General features: G+C 33.0%; 1 protein-coding gene across 3 annotated transcripts in view; it reads right to left on the bottom strand.

Moving 5' to 3' along the window:
• The window catches only part of LOC119831056 (polypyrimidine tract-binding protein 1), a 313,383-nt gene that overhangs the window by 23,184 nt on the left and 269,208 nt on the right, over window positions 1-20,991 (bottom strand). For all 3 annotated transcript variants that reach the window (XM_038354285.1, XM_038354286.1, XM_038354287.1), the window contains 5 exons: window positions 18,989-19,090; window positions 14,619-14,765; window positions 10,105-10,251; window positions 5,137-5,256; window positions 3,114-3,240 (listed from right to left, as the gene is read on the bottom strand). In XM_038354285.1, the coding sequence (XP_038210213.1) occupies window positions 3,114-3,240; window positions 5,137-5,256; window positions 10,105-10,251; window positions 14,619-14,765; window positions 18,989-19,090 (643 nt within the window). The remainder of the gene's footprint in view (window positions 1-3,113; window positions 3,241-5,136; window positions 5,257-10,104; window positions 10,252-14,618; window positions 14,766-18,988; window positions 19,091-20,991) is intronic.

Genomic DNA, 20,991 nt, shown 5'->3' with positions numbered 1-20,991 from the left:
CAAAAAATAATTGCCTAAGTAAATAAAAGATAACATGTTTAGGTACACCATGACCTACACTAACCATGGATAAAATATATTTCGAAGGCAATTCGTTTTTACACTTATGTGTTATTCGTAAATTAACTTAAATTAGATAAAAAGTGAAACAATCGTTTTGTTGTGTCGTATTGCATATATTAAAAATAATTAAATTTTAATCCTTCCATCGCAAGTTACTAACACAATAATTAAACATTCATCTCCAAGCAGAGATTTTGGAGCCTGACGCCTTTATTAATTGTAATATGATAAAAACTTGTAGAATATTCATTAGATAAACTCGCTAAACTTAGGGAAATAACGTGGCGAAACATCATGAATCCAAATTCGGTAACAACTTCTAAGTGCTTTGAGTTATAAAGTATTTTCGGTCGCGCGGTTAGGCAAAATAGATTGAAAACATTGAACCTTTCAAACTGGTTAACGTATGTACTATTGTTATTTAGTGTGCGTTTAAAATGTTTCTTTAAAACGCTTTACTTTATGTTTTTATAACAATAGAAAAACAAATGTGGGATAGGAATGTATCACAGAGGTATTAAAAAATATTGCAAAAACAAATTGATACTAAAAGTAAACTTTAATCAGTTAACTACTACTATTAATTCATATACTAGTACTAGCTGCACCCGGCAAACGCTGTTCTGCCTTACTCTGATCATTTAGGGGGATGAAAAATAGATGTTGGCCGATTCTCATAGATACCGGATAAGCACAAAAAATTCCATCATAATCGGTCAAGCCGTTTCGGAGGAGTATGGCAACGAAAACTGTGACACGAGAATTTTATATATTAGATTAATTCGTATTAATCGGAATATTGTTCTGAACATCATTAAATCAAAGAACGCCATTTTTAATTGTTCTTAATTTTACGTTTTAAATAAATTGCGAATAGTTTTTGTCATCTTAATCCGAAATTTAAGAGTGGCTCAAGCGCGCAAACACAAACGATATCGTGTAGAAACACAATTGGAAATGGAATTCATCTTCAGAATAAATGTTGTCCCGCTGCAGACAAAAGCTTTTACAATTGGACAATGACGAATGCGGTAAAAAAGCAAACAGCCGTTTCGGAAGCTGAGCAAGGGTCGACGGCGACGCTCGGAAATTGGAAACGCTGCATTAGCGGAGGTGCCGTCCCGATACCGACGAGTTATGAGCACTTAGGAACGCGTCTCGAACACACCGTATCGATTCACATAAAATAATACCAAATTCCTAATGAACTTTATGTAGATGTCGATCAGATAATGTACAACTTTGCATGTTTCGTGCTATCTTTCGCTCGCGACGTGAGCTTGTATACCAAACAAATTTATAGATTACATGTCACTTTTTCGAATTAACTTACACTTTGTCTTCCTTGAATTTTATTCTTGTGTCGTATTTCAATTTTGTTTTCAATTTATTATATTGCTTTTGCTTCGGAAACTTCAATTTAATCCGCTTTAAAAACCTTAATAATAAAGTGGCTCTTTAATACAGTGTATAATAAATTATTTTATTCTGGGACTCAATTGAGTTACTGAATAAATAGTTATTATAATACCGAGTTCACAAACTTCCAATAAGATTAAAATTTCTCTAACCTCTTAACTCTTAACCATTGAGAATATTACTTAAATATGTCTCAAACTTAGCTAGTATTGAATCAGGTTTCTAAAGAATTCAAATAGAATATTAAATAATTTCTTATCATTATAATTAATTAGCAATATAAAGTTCTGCAGAAGTGGTACTATGTTTGAGTTCGAATCAACATTTATAATGTTATAGTTGAAACAATGTACATAATGAGTTGAAAATGAACAACATACCCGTAGGAGGGGTAGAGCTTATCAAATATGTACCTACAAACCTCCTGTGTACCGGTGGATTTATTTAGGATATGCATGAGGGTACAATTTAAATTTTAAACGGATTGTGCCCTTGGATTTTAGACCTATCTAATGTTTTGTAAATCTATCACCGCAACGTAATGGCTTAAGTTTGTCTTAGCATACTAAGTGTGTAGCTGATGATATATGTACGTCATTAGCCCATATATGTTCCCACTGCTGGGACACAGGCCTCCTATAAGGGTTCAGGCCATAATCCACCACGCTGGCCAAGTGCGGGTTGGCAGATGTCACATGTCGTCGAACTTTTGATTCTTGGACATGCCGGTTTCCTCACGATGTTTTCCTTCACCGTTTTAAGCAGTGGTGATGTTATTGACATGTGCAGATAAATTGAAAAATCAATTTATTTCCTGCACGCTCGCCCGGTCTCGAACCCCGACTTATCGATTTTGAAGTCCGAGGTTCTCACCACTGAGCCACCACTGCTTTTTATATATATGTACATATAAAATAAAATATTAGAAGAAGAACGGGAGTTGGTACTTTTTTGTGTTTGGTTTAGAGTCATATCAATGTGCCCACCTTGCAGATATAAATAAATTTTAAAAAGGAAAAAAATTGCGTTTTCAATTTTAATAAATAGTACACAGATACGTATACTCATACATTATAATGTATATTTATATCATAATACTTTATAGTCGTATTTAAATTGTTGTATACTATTATCTAAGTTTAATAATTTCTCTGCGAACTAAATAAATTTTCATACAAAAATAATATTGAGATAAATAAAGCATATTAAGTGTGTCGGTTGTAACAGAATTAGCCTTTATAGAACTGAACTTTGTATATCCCAAACTCGCTAAAGAGTATTCAGTAGCTAGTGGGTTTAAATCCGTTAAAGTGTTAACTTTATAATAACTGCATTGCTACATTGCTACATATTTTACACGAGCTTCGTATAAGGAAATTAATCGTCCAATAATTGTCAGATTGTCGTTTAAAAACGTAGTCCACAGGTTTACACGTGCTCAGTCTTACCGACAAATATTAAACACTAAATCCGTATTGAATAGATATTACTCGAGTGAATGGGTCTTATACAGCAGTATATAAATGTGAAATACAATAAAAATAAGGTTTTAATTTCGAAATATTATCTTCAATGATAGACCACCTAATAAGCAAGCCATATTCTCATAAGATATTACAAAGAATACTCACTATTTTTGGTGAATGTGACGATCTTGAGCACTTTGCCATATCGCTGGAAGATCGAGTACAGCACATCAAGAACAATTGGATACAGCATGTGTTCTATGATCACACGTAATACTGTGTTTGGCCCGCCCTGTGAAATATTCACGTTTTAGCGATTTGCACATTGTTGTATAAACGCTTCTGCACATGATAAAAAAACCAAAATATAGTACGAGCACAGATAATATGATAGAACGTACGAGTATATGTTAAGAGAGATATATATATATATATATATATATATATATATATATATATATATATATATATATATATATATATATATATATATATATATATATATATATATATATATATATATATATATATATATATATATATATATGTATATATTTTATATTGACGCTTCTTTCATCAATAAGTGACTGTTTTATTTATTAATTTATAATAACTTTTAAATATTTTCAATAATTAAAGGGAAATCGCATCTTAATCATATTACCAATATTTGAATTATATAATATTTTAAATGGGAACCCAGCATTGCAAAAAGGTCGCTTGAAACCCGCTTCAATCTAATGTAAAATAAAGCACCTTGCAAATATAAATAATTATTGTATATACTAATTATAATATTTATTATTACGTACAGAAACAAATCTATTTAACATTAATTGATTGACGCACTACGCAGTATGCTGTCTAAATGAAAAGGTTATATGATTAAAAGTGGTTATTTAAATTAAAACACAAATATTCTACAATCTTTCTACATACATATAGTACCTATTAGTAATCGCGAATTTATTTGATAAAACAAATAAACATAAATAACAAATTACATTTCGCATAACATGAAAATAAGCCACACAAAATGATATACTATGGTATACTTAATAACTGTTTAAATATATAGGTTTTCGCAATTGAGAATCTGATTTATGAAACGAGCTTGTAATATTTAAGATGGTCGTCGTAATCAGCTTGGCTTTGGCGACGCTCTAAATAGATAATCCTACTTCGCCTCGTGTTTATGTCGCCCTAAGGTAACATTTGCTAGAGCGTACATAATATATGTCCTTATGAGTATTATAATGATTAACTTGAAACAATGCGGTCGAACGTTATTCAATATTATTTTAAAATATAATCTTTAGATACCATAATCTATATAGAATAACTCACATAGATTAATTAAGGTAAGCTTAAGTTCGTCGATTCCAATCCCATGTGTCTGCTCTCAAATGAGTTATGGCATGAATTCGAAATATCCACTATTCGGATGATTAAAATTTGAATTTTGAAATGCACCTATAAAGATTTGAAAAATTGTCTAAGCATTAATATTTTCAGAATAAAATATTAATAATATTATGTACCTGTTAGGTATATATGCCGAATGATTGGTGAAATTAATTAGAACTGAATAGGATTACCGGACACTTGATCCTCGTTATAATTGTGTAATAAAAGGTGGTCCCTAATTTATGTTCTAATTACACTATATACAAACAAATATTAGTGTTATGTCCTATGATACCGGGCGCCGATCCCATTGATTAGATCGCTTCACGGTGGCGCACCGTCCGGTCTTCTTTATAAAGTATAGAATGCATTTGCGCATACCCACGGCCCTCGGGGAAAGGGCCTTAGGTAATGTCAGGCTCCCAACCGCAATAGTGATGTACCAACTAAACTCCACTGTGTTCTGTCGAACCGCTTTCAGTGACGAGGTCGGAGATGCTTATTTTGAATTCGTCCGTGGCAGCGTCTGCTCTGTACATACTCGTCCGCGTTTTAGTACATAACTTTCGGTAAATTTTACTATGTGGTGAAGTAAGATTTGTGTCAAATGTTGATTACTTTAATCATGTATAGTCTCCAAGTCCATCATCCTAGGGAGAGTATTTCACCTGTCACTGTATATATTTTTAATATAATGATTAACTGACGATATTCTTCAAGTGTCCTCAGTTTTCCTCAGCGACACAGTTTTTTCGTTAATCCATTTACGATCTCCAATTACCTGTATTTCTGTGCCGCCATTAGCTGGTGCAAGCGCTGCGCCGGCGCCGGCAACGAGCGCTGCACCCGCCGTGTTGGAAATTGCTTGTGCCGCCTGCAACGCCGCCTGGGCTGATGCTGACTGTGTATGGAAAAAAACATTATAATTGGTGTTTGATTATATTTCACATCTGCTACAGAAAAATATCTAAGTCACATGGTTGCTATTTAAACTTTTCACATTTATGTATCGATATTCGTAACTGACTTTAATATTTCAGTCGCATGTAGGAATACTGAGTAGAAAAATATAAATCATTATTACACTTAATACCCTCATGAAAAACTGTACAACACATCCTAGCAAAGAATTATTAATCGTAAACAACCACTCCACAGTTGATAGAGGCCAATATACGAGGCGCATTTAGACGTAGACCGACATTAGAGACACGTAAGAAGTAAATATGCCCTCTAATCTGACGTAAGTCTTACAACAAAGGGACAAATACGAATGGGCTATCTCGCACACGCACCTTCGTCTGTACAGCACACAGATAACATTGGCCGCATATAACAAAGGTTGCCATAAACTTATTTTGTATCGTCGACAACTCTGCGTTGTGGGATTAGCTCGAATCTAGTATTGTTGTGGGTGAAAGAGTTTCGAAGTTATTAGATGCACGAATGTGTATTCTTTAATTTTGTATGTGAATGTTGTTATAAATTTTCTATATGCGTGTTCAGTAACGACATTAGAATATTTTAATTTTAATTTGAGCATAGATAACAAATGTACAGAAAACTGTTACTAAAATTTATGAAAAATTGTTATTAGCCTTTTATTATAATTTCGTACAGTCGTATTATAAAACATATTAAACATACATTTATTACAGCGAACAAAAAAATAGTATATTAAACAACACATCTGGCCAAAGCAAAGTTTGAAAGCAGCAAATAACTCAATTGATTATAACCGTGTTGAACACGGACAGAACTTTGCAGCCCGATAACAGTGTCAATCGACTTTTAAAGTGTTAAAACGTAAGCATGCCCAAAGCGAAAAATGTAAGCGGGTGGAACACACGACGCGACGTCACCAGGTGGGCACACTTTGATCCTATATTTTCACATAGCTTTGTGCTCGAGGACGGGCTGACAAGCGCGCAGGCCAGACGAAAATAAGGCTTTAACCATGTCATAGTAAGCCTGCCGCCGACGGCAAAGGCTTCGATACAAATTCGCATTGACTCGACCTCCCTTTTATCCCTTTAACTTCTGTGTTATACATATATATTTTTAAAAATAAAATATCAGCAAAACTGACCTAGCGATTATTTTAAATTAGCAAATCTATCTATAATTAATTATTAAATCTACATCATAACGGTGATTGGACATGTCTAAGATGTATGTCAACAGCGGTGCACATTTTAATTGTTACTATTTTATTACTAATAAAAGTTTTATTTTTTGTGAATGAAAAAACGATAAATGATAAAAACGATAAACAGTAATATAAACTCAAGTTTTCAAATTTTAAGGAAAGCTAAAATTAATACTAATTCATTTCCAAAGAAAATACATAAGATTTTAGTGTTTTGTAAAATAAAAGAATTCTGCAATCGCTTTGAATGTTATAAAAAATGTGAGAAAGGTAGGAATAATTGAAAGTGCGATTTCTTTAACATTTTTCCGAATAGCGTCGCTCGTTGTAGGAGTGCCAAACTCGAGGTTATTTAAGAGAACTTATTCGCAGGACGCAATCTTTCAAGTCGGCCACTGGCAGACGGAGGCAACGTTAGCGACAAAATAACTCTCCTTTGGAGAGTTCTATTCAGCGACCACAAAAACCTTTTTGCATCGCATGATTGATCAAAGTCTTCCATTAACTATACCAACTTAAAATGCATCAGTGTTTTTGAAATAGATGTTATTTGAAAAATATGTACTATTTCAAGTGTACTTTGACTTTGAGGATGTTTTCATTCGTCGTCTTCATCAGCCAATCAATCAATATATGTTGCCACTATTGGGACACAGGCCTCCTATAAGGGTTCAGGCCATAATCCACCACGCTGGCCAAGTGCGTCTTGGCAGATTTCACATGTCTTCGAACTTTTGATTCTTGGACATGCCGGTTCGTCATGATGTCTTCCTTCACCGTTTTAAGCAGTGGTGATAGTATATGTGCAGATAATTTGAAAAATCAATTTATTTCCTGTACGCTCGCCCCGCCCCGTTCTCATCACTGAACCACTACTGCTTTAAGGATGCTGGTTGAGGATTTTATACCTCTTGCAAATCATCATAGGCTTCAGGCTTGACAATGCCAACATTACAATACAACATGGAAAAAGTCTATACTCAAATTCGACACATAAATCGTTTTGGTAGGATTTAAAGATTGTTTGATATACATTTTAATGATGACTATAAAGAATATATCGTAATGTAAAATCAACACTAAAGTAAGTAAGAAAACTGTGGCAAAGTTTAAATGGAAGATGTAAATATTACCTCTCGCAAAATTATGAGAAAATTGTGAAACGAAATCCATCTAAAGTGTCGGTTCTACTGAAGAAGGAAATGAAAGTGACAGAAGCTTGTCAAAATATTATATTTTCCGCAGAAGGAAAAAAAATTGAATAAGTAATGAAATATTTTCAATAGAATCAAGAATATTTTATGTTATTATTTTAGTTAGCGACCAAAATATAAAGCAGTACTAAAGTTAAAATTGAATAATACTATCCGAATTCTTCAGAATAAAAAAAATACAAGCATTAATGCTTCACTAATTTGTTCATTTAATAACACCAAATATATTAAGCTCAGCTTCTCAAATACGTTTACAGATTCGTGCAAATAGACAATGGAATCCTATTTGTATCCGTTTTGAGTTTAATCATCACATTAATTAGCAATTCTGTTTACTCCAACGCTTGTTTGTAATGCTGACAATTAGATCAAACATTATATTATTAGATGATAAACATTGTTTGTTGTTAGTTATCATTACTTTTATCTCATCTTTGATGTCTTGAAGTTTGCTTCAAAATAATATGATATGGAGAATGTTGGAATACAGACTGCTTAACGTGACTTACTTCTCTATGTCTATAAACTCAAACAAAGCGCTGGGTTTATAAAGAGTTATTGTAATTTATAAAAATAAATACGTGTGATGGAAATGTTCAATACTATTACTTTTTATTAAAACGCATCAGGAAAAAGCAATATAAGAATCAATTCTTCTGAATGTATTGTTTATTGAAGTCTAAAAGCCGCTTACTGCTGTTCACCTAATGTTTCTCTCGCATGAGCTTACGCTAATAATTTGAATGTGATGTATGTTATAATGGAGTAAGTAAAAACAAAATATTGATTTGTGTTTATGTGTTACATTTCGGGCAATGTTAATCATACGAATAACAAAAAGAAGGTGGTCGAGAGGCTTCTACCTACGAGTCATTTTTTTTTTTGATATTTCCAAAATACCTGCAATTTTCTTTTATTTAATTTATTGTTTAAGATAGATGACATAAAATTAAATTAATGAATATTACAAGCAGTACTCAACAACCGCGAAGCTCTTACAGGTCTTTAAATTAACATTTGTTTTAATTTTATATACTGCATTTGAATTAGATTATCCGCAAGGTTTGCCAAAATCCGATATTATAAAGCATTAAATGATTACTGGGTTTGTTCGATAGGATTTACGGATAAACGAAACTAATTAAGCGTTTTAATTAATACAGCCATTGGGGCGGTGTGTTACGCGAATTATTGATTCCTTCTTGAACCAAACCTTAGGGGAGATACGAAGATTCCTTCGCGTTATCATTATTATCTATTGAAAGTCGTTATTAGTTTCCTACTTTTATTATGGTGTCTATTAAACTTCATCCAATTTAACTTCGACGGTGAGGTACTAAAATAAAACAAATTACTCGTACGTTGACATCAAGAGACGGCATTAAAGGCTTAAGTGTAATTTTTAGTGCTAGAAACGTTGGAAGGTGGCGTTAATTTTAAACGACCTGTCCTGCCGGCCAGGTGCCAAAATCGAGAAAAAAAAGAATAGACACTAAAAGTCAACTCGTTACAGACTCGACAGAGCTGTCCTGCTTCCTTAGGTAGACGGACTCAGGCACTGGCTCTAGTTCATTCAAACGTCCGTATAACCTACCTGCTTATAGTTTATATTTGATTGCACATGTGTCTTTGTAAAAAAATAATAATAAATAACTTGATCGGCTCTTTGATGGAATTGGTAGAATGGTTATTGTAGTGAAGTGTGGACAATGGAATCACATAATATGTGAATATCCGTTATGTATGTTGAATGCATAAAAGTTTATATCTTACAAAAATACAAAGAACGCCGAAAAATTAAACTTTCCCTTAACATCAGAAATTACATCTAGGTACAATCGTAAATATTTCTGCCAAAAATTTCACTTTATGCTTTTAAAAAAATATGGCGCTGACAGTAAAATAAAACTACCGAATCCCGCCACAATGCATTCATTCGTCACTCAATCAAATCACTACGGCCGTGCCCTGTACTATGGCGCGGAATGCGGGTTTATTCAATGCTGCTATCTCAGCATCTATAACAAAGATTATTAACAGTTTGACTATTCATTGTACGGGTTAATTCCTATTTATGCCTTCGTCGAATCAATTTCGCATATTACGCTATAATCCTTCCGTAACGAACCTAATTGAACAATTGCGTGTTATTAGTGACCAAAAGTTATAATTTACATAGTTTGATTTCGCATTTGTTGATTTAATCAATACTTATGAATAGTAGAGTATTGTTAATGGCCATACTCGATACAGATTTCATTTATTTATTCGCTTGTATAACTAATATTCAATTTATACGAAAATCCGTTGCAATATTTCGATTCAGTGTATAATTATTTACTTGTACTAACTCGTCATATTTTATACAAATGGCCAGAATACTTACAGCATTACTGTGAGTCTGATCAGTTTTGAGTTCCTTATGATTAGAGAACTGTACATAGACCGCGCGACCCCTCAGTTGAGCGACGCACCCGCCGAAGTATGCCACCATCGCCACTGCTGATATCTCCTCTGCCATCTCCAGGAACGCCTTGGGGTGAAATTTTAATATTATATCAATAAGAATATAAAGTATGGCATACATACTTATTTATAAATAGTGCCAACTAAAATTGTTGATACATTACGCTATATAAATCTTATTAATAATGTTAGACCAATCGTTGAGCGTATATCATAGCGACATTTTGTAGATTCATACGAATTCCTTTAAGAAATAAACTTGGGGACGAAATAACCCGTGTGCGGCAGATCGAATGATATAAATAACGATAAGTACAATACAATGCTCGAACATAAATTGAGTGGCTGGAGGTACTACGACAACTATCACCTAATCTAATCGAATATACCGGAGTCGGGAGTGTAATATATGGGGATGAAAGATGACGTGTCGAGAGGTCTCGCTCCGAGTTTGTCGTATTCGTATATTTTATTCGTGCACGCTTGGTGCCATCTAATTCACAACGACGTATACCAACGGAGTGTAGCATAAGCATGTGAATTTTGAAGAAAAATTCGCATTCGTTTAACGCAACACCATATTAATTTTGCGCGAAATGCATTATATGCATCGCAGCAATAGAATAATTCAGTTATTTCTATTTGTCCTTTAACGCACAGGAATTACTGTTAGATTTCACCGGAATATATTGCTTAACAATGTTGCGCTAACGTACCGTTAACGAGGTTTTGTATGTAGCACCGTAGGCTGCAATTAATCGGCTCTAGTTGGGTCGACCATACACAAACTCGGTAACCAAACAACCAGACTGATCCGCCGCACGTGTACTGCGTGATTCTCTAAATGCGTTATGATTTTCCCGATTTCATAGAGAATTTGCCGGCGCCCATTTACCGCCAGCGCGGCTCGAGACCGCAGGATACTGCTTTTGGCATTTGAACATAACCGAACAAATACAGTAACAAACCGTGTAGTTTGCCACAAATTTAACAGAATTTGTCTATTATTCATTAAAAACTTATTGCCACATGTCGTACGACGACTTTTCTCAAACAATGACTTCCTCTCTACGATTGAATGTTGACCCTTTTGTAAAAGAAAAGTCATTATATTTCTAAACAATTTTAATTTCTGCTAAAATGCATATCTTATTTATCTGTAATGATAAATCTATAAATATTAGAACATGCTATTCTGTATCTAAAAACCAATTTTTTTATTCAATTATACTCTAAAAATGAAAATCATCCAATAACTATTGCAAATAAAATATTAAATTGTTTCCTCTGACCGAATAAAATACAACCACTGAGAGCGCTCGCATATAGTTCAAATATTTATTCCACTTTGTTAATTCGTATACAGTTCGAAGCTAAATGATAGCACACAAATTAATGAACACATAGTAGCCACGCGAGGCTTGATCGTAAAATGGTGTCAACGGCTCTTCGTTTTAATCACCGAGAGTGGAGGCGATTGTCCGCACTCACTCACATCAATGTTTGCCCACCTCTCGATGGATGGCTTTTTAACTCAACTCTCTGAGCTTCAGTTACTATTAACTACGATACTTTTCATCATCAATCAAAGTAAGTAGGAAGACTGACCGAAATTATTACTTTGAACTGATTAATTTATTATTTGTGTTATTTATTATTAATACTATGACGATGGCAAAGTAAGCGGAATGATTAACAAAGACCCGTAGACAGTGAAAAAGCAAAATGAGAAACACTTTGTGAAATAAAAATGTTAAAATTTAAATCCTGACAAATCCGTTGACTTGGGTTTTTAAAAAGTTCCCGTTCTAGAACATGAAGCTAAGAAGCTCGGGAAAATTGCGTAGGAAATGCGGGACGATTAAATAATCGTTTATTCAACTGTGTTATAAAGGACATTTTTTATTCTATACGCCAACGACATATAAGCAATTTATAAAACAGGATAACATTGTCGTAATATTTTTCTTGCTATTTAGACGTAATCATATTTCACCTGTTTATAATTTATGCTTCTAACCCATATAACAGGATGTTTTTTGTAATCGTTAGGAGGTTGCAAAAATTTTAAAGGAACCTCAATTGTTTGAATCACTACATAGTATAAAACAAAGTCACATTCTCTGTCCCTATGCCCCTATGTATGCTTAAATCTTTAAATTTAAAACTACACAATGGATTATCGGTGCCTATTAAAAGGATTCTCAATTTACTTGTAAAATATGCATTTTTTTTTCATTCAAAATTCAGGACATTATTTGTGATAACTGTGCAATAAGAGTATGTTTTTACATGTTGTCTCAATTAGATAAAAAAATACGTAAGTGTTATGTAGAAACGCGCTCCCCCTGCTAGGCACCGATCCTTTGATAAGATCGCGCGGCGGTGGTGCACCGTCATAGAGGCATCACAGTGACTGTCCGCTATGCACGATACACATATATGTTCCGCATTTGAGTGCATAACTTTCAGATAATTTTACTCAGTAGTGAAATAATGTTCATATAAAACGTAAATTTATTTTACCATATATCATCTCCCAACATCACAACGACAAAGCTATGTCTATAACTCTTTTAAGACCTACTAATTTTAATGATTTTTGGTGTACTCGTTACCGCTTGAATTAGGACTTTCGAAAATTAGAAAAACTTACAAAAAAGCGGGCAGTACCAGGGCAAAACAAGGTTTTTTTTTAAGTAAATTTGCCTGAAGACTCCGTTTACTCCTTAACCACCTTAAAGTCGATCGGAAGATTCACCGCTTAAGCAAAACAAACTTTACTAATGTCTGCTAATACGGAGTTTAATTTTCTGAAAGTTTACACAAGTTTCAGCTTACTAAGCTATTTATACTGTGGAAAGATGAAAGCCGTTTATTGCATAAATGTAATTGCGCCAGATTTTATGAGTTACGATAGGTGTGATGTATCGCTTTAATAAAAAAAATCACGTTCCCATTTCGCATATGTACCTACGCAGTATATCAAAATCTATGAAATAGTTGAGTTATTGTTTTTATCGCACATCGATCTACGTTCTTCGGGGAAACGATGATACACGGTGTTGTGATTATAGGAACTAAAATAACATCTGAATTTTTATATAAATCCGTTTTCGTATATTTAACATTGGGGGTTGCCTTTGTTTATTTTACCATCTGATTTGCTTGGTTTTTTCAGTGCTGATGTAAAACAGGGAAAATAAGTAGGTCTACTATGTCACAATGGTAAACGGCCTATTTGCGGCGCGGCACCCACTTGTTGTTTCCGGACAAGCGTCTATTGTGTGCTGTTACACGTCCGAGTTATGTTAAATGAAAATTGCCTATATAAGTAATGAATAGCGATATCACAGCTTTATTAGGCGTTTCGATTAGTTCATTAAAATTTATATGTATGCATTGATATGTTCAGTGTGCTATTAATTCCGTTTAAAACTAGGATAAAAACTAATCAAAATAACCAAAAAATTAACCTAATTAATACTTAGAATAAAATATTATGCATAATTAGTCAAAGTTGAATAAAGAATTTAATATATACAATCTAACTAAATTGAAATGCATATAACTAAAGATTTTACGTTGGTATTATTTGTCCTTATCCTCTTGCAGTAAACAAATATTGTATCGAATATCTACTCGATATTACTTTGAAACTGCAAACCGCTAGCATCTGTACCGATTATCCACGCAACTTTATAAAATATTATCTAGTTAAGATAAGCTCAACTTATTGTATTACTATTAAGTTTTAATTATTATTATCCGTATCTGTATAGAAACTTCCCTTGAGTATTGTTTTCGTAATTTGAAAATAAAATACAGAACAGAAAACCTAAGCTTTTGTTTATAATTATAAGACCGTAGTAAGTAATCTTTTTGGCAGTGATTTAGTAACCCACATACAAATTTTCTCATTCAGAATAAAAATAGGAATATAATTTTGAAATATAAATGTCGGTTATTATTTCAACCTTGTCCCAACACGGAATATGAAATATTATCCATTTACAAATGATAATATTATTTTCTAGCTGTATTGTTGCATATCTAAAAGCAAAACATATTTGCCTTCAGGCAATATGAGGTTCGACTCCATCTATTCTTTTAATAATATGAATCTGAGGTTGTTTGTTTGAACGCGCTTTTCTAGGTAACTACTGGTTCCATTTAAAAAATTGTTTCATCGTTAAATATGAACGTGATCTCTAAGTACTATAGGCCGTACATGTGCCACAGGCGAAGCCGAGGTGGACCGTTATTTATTTACGAGCATATTACATTTATTTTGTATGCGACTGGTGTAAAGCTATGACATCTGAGAATAACTTCACAAGCCGACCTCCAGTACTCGAAACAAACAACTATTAATATAATAATTATGCGAGTCATTTTTATTATCAAAGGGCAGATAAATAAATAATAAATTACCTGATTTTTCCCTTTTAGTACGAGCACATTAGTGACTCTGCCGAACGGTAAGCCCAATTGTATGATCTCCGCTTCTGTTGTCTCATTTGGTATGTTCCGTATGTGTATAACCCGAGACGGCTTGCCTACATTCTGTTCCAGCTTTACCTGCAATTAAAATTTAATATCAGTAATATAGTAGACTCTTATAAATTAACGCAAGCAAATTAAATAACCCTTTTGATTGGTTATAAAGAACTTAAATTGGTTGTTTTTCAAATTTCAGAACGATAACAGCTCACGAATGTTGTGCCCATAAATACAAATTGTGCGAAATATTTGCGTCGTATTTATAAGCATAATTAAAAGTATTAATTCAGCTCGGAATACAAATGTCCCATTTGCGTACCTACATTGTTTAATGGAGAATTATGTCGGAATGAATGCGCGTCTAAACGGCGAACAAAATGACCGCTCTAATATACATAAATAAACCTAGTATTGTTCACGGGGAAGAGTCGGTTGGATAATTGAAAAGTCGATGTAGTATAATTGCCGAGGCTTATCGGTCGGGTCCCGATGTGGGCGCTATTGTTCCCGGGAGAGGCTTTTGATTACGGTGGCGGGCCCGAGTGAGGCCGCCAATATAATGTAGCTTTGTATGACACTTCACCTTCTATTGAACAGAAAAGAGCTACGTGTATGGCAATTCTTGTTGCACGTTTTTAGTATTTAGTATAACCAGTGAGAGCTTAATGGCCATTTGAATTAATTGCTTAACGGGTCAGAGGAAATAATGAAATCATGATTTGAATACATACATACAAGTGAACAAAAAATTTGTTTCACATGAAATTAATTTATTCTATTAATTTATAACATTATCATACAATGAGAGAAAGAGTGAATTTGTTATAAGATTGATATCAATACAAATTACTGTAGTGCAACACTTGTAAATAATACATATTTTTTCTTCTTAGAGAAATAGCTCATAAGCTTAAATTTCAACGTTAAAATATCAGTGTTAAGTTTAAAACTGTTCGAGCTAATACTGGAAATTAACTGACAAAGTATGGCGCGGATCATTTACTCTACTTAAGTATTTAACATCGCAAGAAGGGGACGATGAAACTTTTTACAAATGACTTTATGTAACAAAGTTGTTGGGATCGCGAGATTTGGTAGAAACATTTTCTCGACTTTGCTTCCTTTTACCGATTCGTAAGCGTAACAAATGAAGCTAATGTCTATTAGTTGATCATCGTCGAGTTACACAAAAGGGACCAACTATCTCGATAGTGGCGGGAAGTCGTACAGTTCCGTTCTTACTTTCACATTTTTCACTTACGACTTAAGCGTTTATTCTACGCTGAATGATTAATGTTTTCGCTTTTATTTAGGTTCTTTTATCGAGGGAAATCAATGACATTTTTCACGACTTTGCGCTGTAGTTCAACAAGTGTGGATTTTACGTAATGTATTTTGGTATAAGATTCTTCTTATATATAATAAATTATACAGTACCTATATCTTTAAAGAATTAAGAGGAAGCTGCTAACTAGAAGAATGTGAGTATAATTTACGTATTCTCGCAATACGAATACAGCTAACAATCGACATCAAAAGAAGCAAATCTCCGTAAATAAACAAATAAAAAATATTTGTTACGAACTCGCTTGCAAAAGGGAGGAATAAATCGCGACGCACGTTCACCCACCTTAAGGGTACATTACAGTATTTTCTTTGCTCGCGAAGGAAAACAAGTGGCACGTAAAACGTGAAGAAGGACATTGCTTTCGCTGGGTCAGAAAATCTGCGAACTATTTTCACATCAAGCAGTTTAAATCATCCGCTCCGTCTCACATTTCATCCATAAATATTAAATCTGGGCTTGGTTGTTGGGATAGAAAAAAAGAGATATCGTATGACATTTTCCTGGGCGGATTTCCCGGAATCGGTCAATTTTCCTGATGATCGCGTCTAGCGTGTTTATTGAAATACTATTTCTCACTTGGCCGCCTTCAGGACTAGGCCATAAACTATAGTGGCGTTTAAACTTTACACTTAAAAGTAGTAATTGTAAAGTCTATCTTTTCCATTATTATGTTTCAAATATAATATAATAATTTCTAATATAGTTGTACTCTTATAGTATAAATAATTACAATTAATTTAAATGTTAAATTCAAGGAAATATATCAGAAAAATCAACAACATAACAAAATAGAAAAAGAGATATCGTATGTATAAATTTTTGAATAAATGTATTTATAGTTTTACGAAAGAAAGAAAATGTATGGAATAGTATATTTTTACGTTGTGTTAACAAGCAAATGCTATATTTTAGGTTTAAAATTTTACTGAAACCTGAACAAGCGGAAGTTTTAATTGGCAAACCGAAGGTTATTGTTAGCAAATAGACGTCTTTAGTAACTGTTCCAAAATTATGTCAAATTCTGAGTAAAAAGTTTTATGATAAATATACACATATTTAAAATAAACATTAAATATTAAAAGAATAATAAATTAAGATTTAGTTAGTGTCATGTAAAATTAAGTTACGAGTTAATTTTATTGAGTTTAGAATGAGTAATAGGAAAATAAATATGAAATGGTGAAAAGTACCTATACCTAGACACTATCCAAAGTTTGATTGATCTCGAGTACCCTCCGTTCTTGTTTTTGTAGGCCAACCGTCAGGACAAGAGGAAAAAAACGAAGAACATAATTAATTACTTTATTTGGACATTAATGACTGGGTCAAAGAGGACGAAGGTTTATTAGTATGTTTTCTTCAGCCCCTTTTCATTAGGTATTCCAAAGAATAGCTTTGGTATAAAACAATAGAACTTAGAATTATTTATAAAACAAGTCGCCGTTTCGCTGATGGATCCAAAATGAATATTCAGTGCGGAAAAAGGGGTGTTTGCAAAAAAGCGCTCTTAAAATTCTCTCAGTACAAAAGTGAAAGCAATCGTGAAACCATAAAATAGCAAATAAATAAGAGACACGGGGACACGTTCCTATTTAATTATGAATTAGGGCCGACCTGTAACGAGATCACAATGTAATTAAGATTACTGAGGCGAGGTTTTTTCCAGGACCGTCCTAACAAGTGAGTAAATGGTCGGAAAACTAATATTGCGACGATGTTTTTTTTCTTTGAGTTGGATAATTTACGAAAAGAAAAGATATTTGTAGGCCGGGTCTTAGTATGCATGTGAACTGTTAATATGTTTACTATAATATATGCTTTTTGCACATGGAATTTGTTATTACTTAAATAACCGCTTAATATTGCATGGTTTATTTACGTTGCAAAGCAAGAATTTTACGGACCTCAACTAATGAAAATTAATTTCTTAGAAATGTTTTATATTCAGCAACAATAAATAAAAGTGCCACATTTATTGTACCACCAAACAATGTATATTTACGTGCCTTGCTCACCTCTATGCAAAAATACAATGAACCAGCCCCGAAATGGAAAAACCCAAACTGCTACAATGTTTATTTTTACATTACAGTTGCATACGCTTTTTGTTTAGGTACAATTCTGTTTAAATACACAGCGCTTCCCCATTCTTTTAACTATCCAAACTTTTGCGGCACATTTGTGTACGGACACGTGTGTTTTTATTGGATCGCTATAAAAACTGAGTTATTATGCATTCATTATTTTCCTAGAAATAATAATGTATTGATACAATAAATAACAGAATACACCCTCCTTGAAATGAAATCCTTATGAAATCATATTGACAGAATAAAAATCAATCAATACGCATAGTACAAAGATTTATTCAAATCCAACTCATGCGAAATACAAATACTGAGTAAATATTAAGGCAAATATCTCAAAGGATCGCTTGTCCCCTAAACGATCTTTAGCATTCGCTCGAAGAAAAATGATTATAAATTCAATTTGTATTCAATATATTATATGAAATTCCAGATTCTGAAATATATAGTCGTGAAAAGATTAAAAAATTTTGGCCTTTAAATGCTCTAGGGATGGCCTTTACCACACGGTAGATCTTTTTACGATGGCTCTTTTTTTAATACTTTTGCCTCACTTCTTGTTTACTTATAATGTCTGGATGGATAATTATGAAATAAAATACGAACGACTAGTAAGTAATTCTTTCCCTTTTTGTATAACACAACAATGTGCTGTACGTTTCAAAGGAAAAGATGAAGACACAAGTTGTCTACTTACCACTAAGCTAGGCCCATAAGTTCTATGCTATGAACGACTAGTCTCATTCTAGTTCCGTCATAAAGCTACTAATTTTAGAATATACATTTCAAAATATTAAAATCGTGTTAGCGACTGGAACATCAATGAAACGTTTTAATAACCTAAGATGGTTAGAGAAGGTACTTACTTTTTTCGCAGCGGAGTCCTGATTGTTGTTATCAGCGTGATGTGGAGCCGCGGGCGCCATGACTGTGACGCCACTCTGCGAAAGAAGCTCGTCTGAGCCCCTCTGTAACAATGAAAAAGAGAATTAAATAACTCATTCATTCATTACACAATAAAATACTTTTGAACAGAGCAATATGATCTCATTAAATATAAATCCATATAATAATGCGAGAGTTGATAGATATTGCAACTTTGACAGTTTCGTTATAAATGGTTCTATACATTTATTCGATTTAAATAATTTCCTTAACTAGTTTTACCTCAGATCGCATGGATCTTTATTTCAGATAACAAGACAATGAAAACGTTGTCAATGTTATTCCATTGAAATACGAATATTAAAATTGGATATCTTATATCGATACGTAATTAATATTACTACAAACATCATTCCAGGTTTGTTAAAATACATGTAATACATATTATTTATATTTTTATTATTTTAACTGTGTACCCCATTCTAATTTTTAACAGTTATTCTTCTTTTTTTCTATTAATCTTCTGTACATTTTTGATACAGTCAAGCAAAAGAATATTGACACTTTTATGTATTACTTAATCAATGTTAAATATTCGATCTGTGATGTACCTGTTAATAAATAAATAAATAATTTTAACAACATTTAAGGTCGCTTTATTAAAATAACACAATGGGGTAATTTGTATAGCCAATTTCCTTTTTTTTCCATTAAATGGATGGCCAAAAGCTAAACAAATAAAAGTTGATGTTGTGGCCAATTTCGCTTTCACTTACATTCGGAGCAAAGAGCGTTAGGAGTGACATGTGGGTCTTTATTAAGTGTCTCAAGTGACGGATGCCAGGTAGGCAGGTGCCGCATACCCCTGCATACCGATTAGCTACACAGTGATGAAAATTGTAAAGAAACATTATACGGAAGGATATTTCGCAGTATTTATGTATTCAAAATTTTCCTTATAGTTACTAATGCAATTAACATATAAGTTATGTATTGTACAAGTAATAACGAGTTTTTGAAGACAATTTTCTTCAGATCCTATTACATTTCTTATGCATTAATCCATTTGAAAAATGATACATTAAACTCCTAAGTTCAAATACGAATGTGATGTGAGACCCATTATGTTAAACAATAGAGACAAAACATGGCAGAATCCTGCAAGCCGTTATATTTGTACCTTTGCCTTATTACTTCTAGTGATTTATACCTGACACCGGTGCGTTTAACTGTGCCAGTCTGTCATTTCCTCATCTTAAATAGATAGATAGCGCTTTGACGTGTACATTCAAGGGATTCCAGAAATTGCTTGCTGTTATCTTTTTCCATACACATACACGAATAATGTGTTTTGTTTACTGAGAAGTTATGATTGGAGTCTTGTGACTCTTATTTAAATAAGTGTTAATATTATAGGTCCGTTCCAAGAAAAGTATTGAAATGCTTGTTATAAAGAAATATTTATGATAAAACGTTAAATCTTCCATTACATTTAACGAACACAAGTATAAACCCATTACTTCATAAAATTTAGCTAATAGAATAAAATGATAACATTAACAGCGGGAATCCCATTTTGTGATGTTAAGCTTCCATTTTGAAAAGGTACGATTTTTTGGAATAAAGCCGACACAGGATTCTATTCCTTAGAGTAATTTCGTAGAGCGGGTGTAATAATTGCTGAAAATTAAATAACATTTTTCACAACAAAGAAGCAATTGGGTGGAAATCTTGTTGTGAAATGGTAGGCTGTTAAATAATGGGTATTTTATACGCTTGTAAGAATTTGTCAAGAAAATATAGATTTATTTTGATTGCTTTTATAAGTGTGGAGGCCGCGTTAAACATTAAAAGGTTTGAATACTATTTTAGTTTGTATGGATTAGAACTTGAAGATATTGTCACAAAAACTACCTAGTCTTGCCATAAATATTGTAATAAAGAAAAAAGAAAATTGTTAACTGCAAATAACATTTATTACTTT

This window comes from Zerene cesonia, chromosome 13 (assembly GCF_012273895.1).
Source record: "Zerene cesonia ecotype Mississippi chromosome 13, Zerene_cesonia_1.1, whole genome shotgun sequence".
NCBI lineage: Eukaryota > Metazoa > Arthropoda > Insecta > Lepidoptera > Pieridae > Zerene > Zerene cesonia.
Note: the sequence above shows the minus strand (reverse complement) of the source record. Positions and strands in the feature narration are given on the sequence as shown.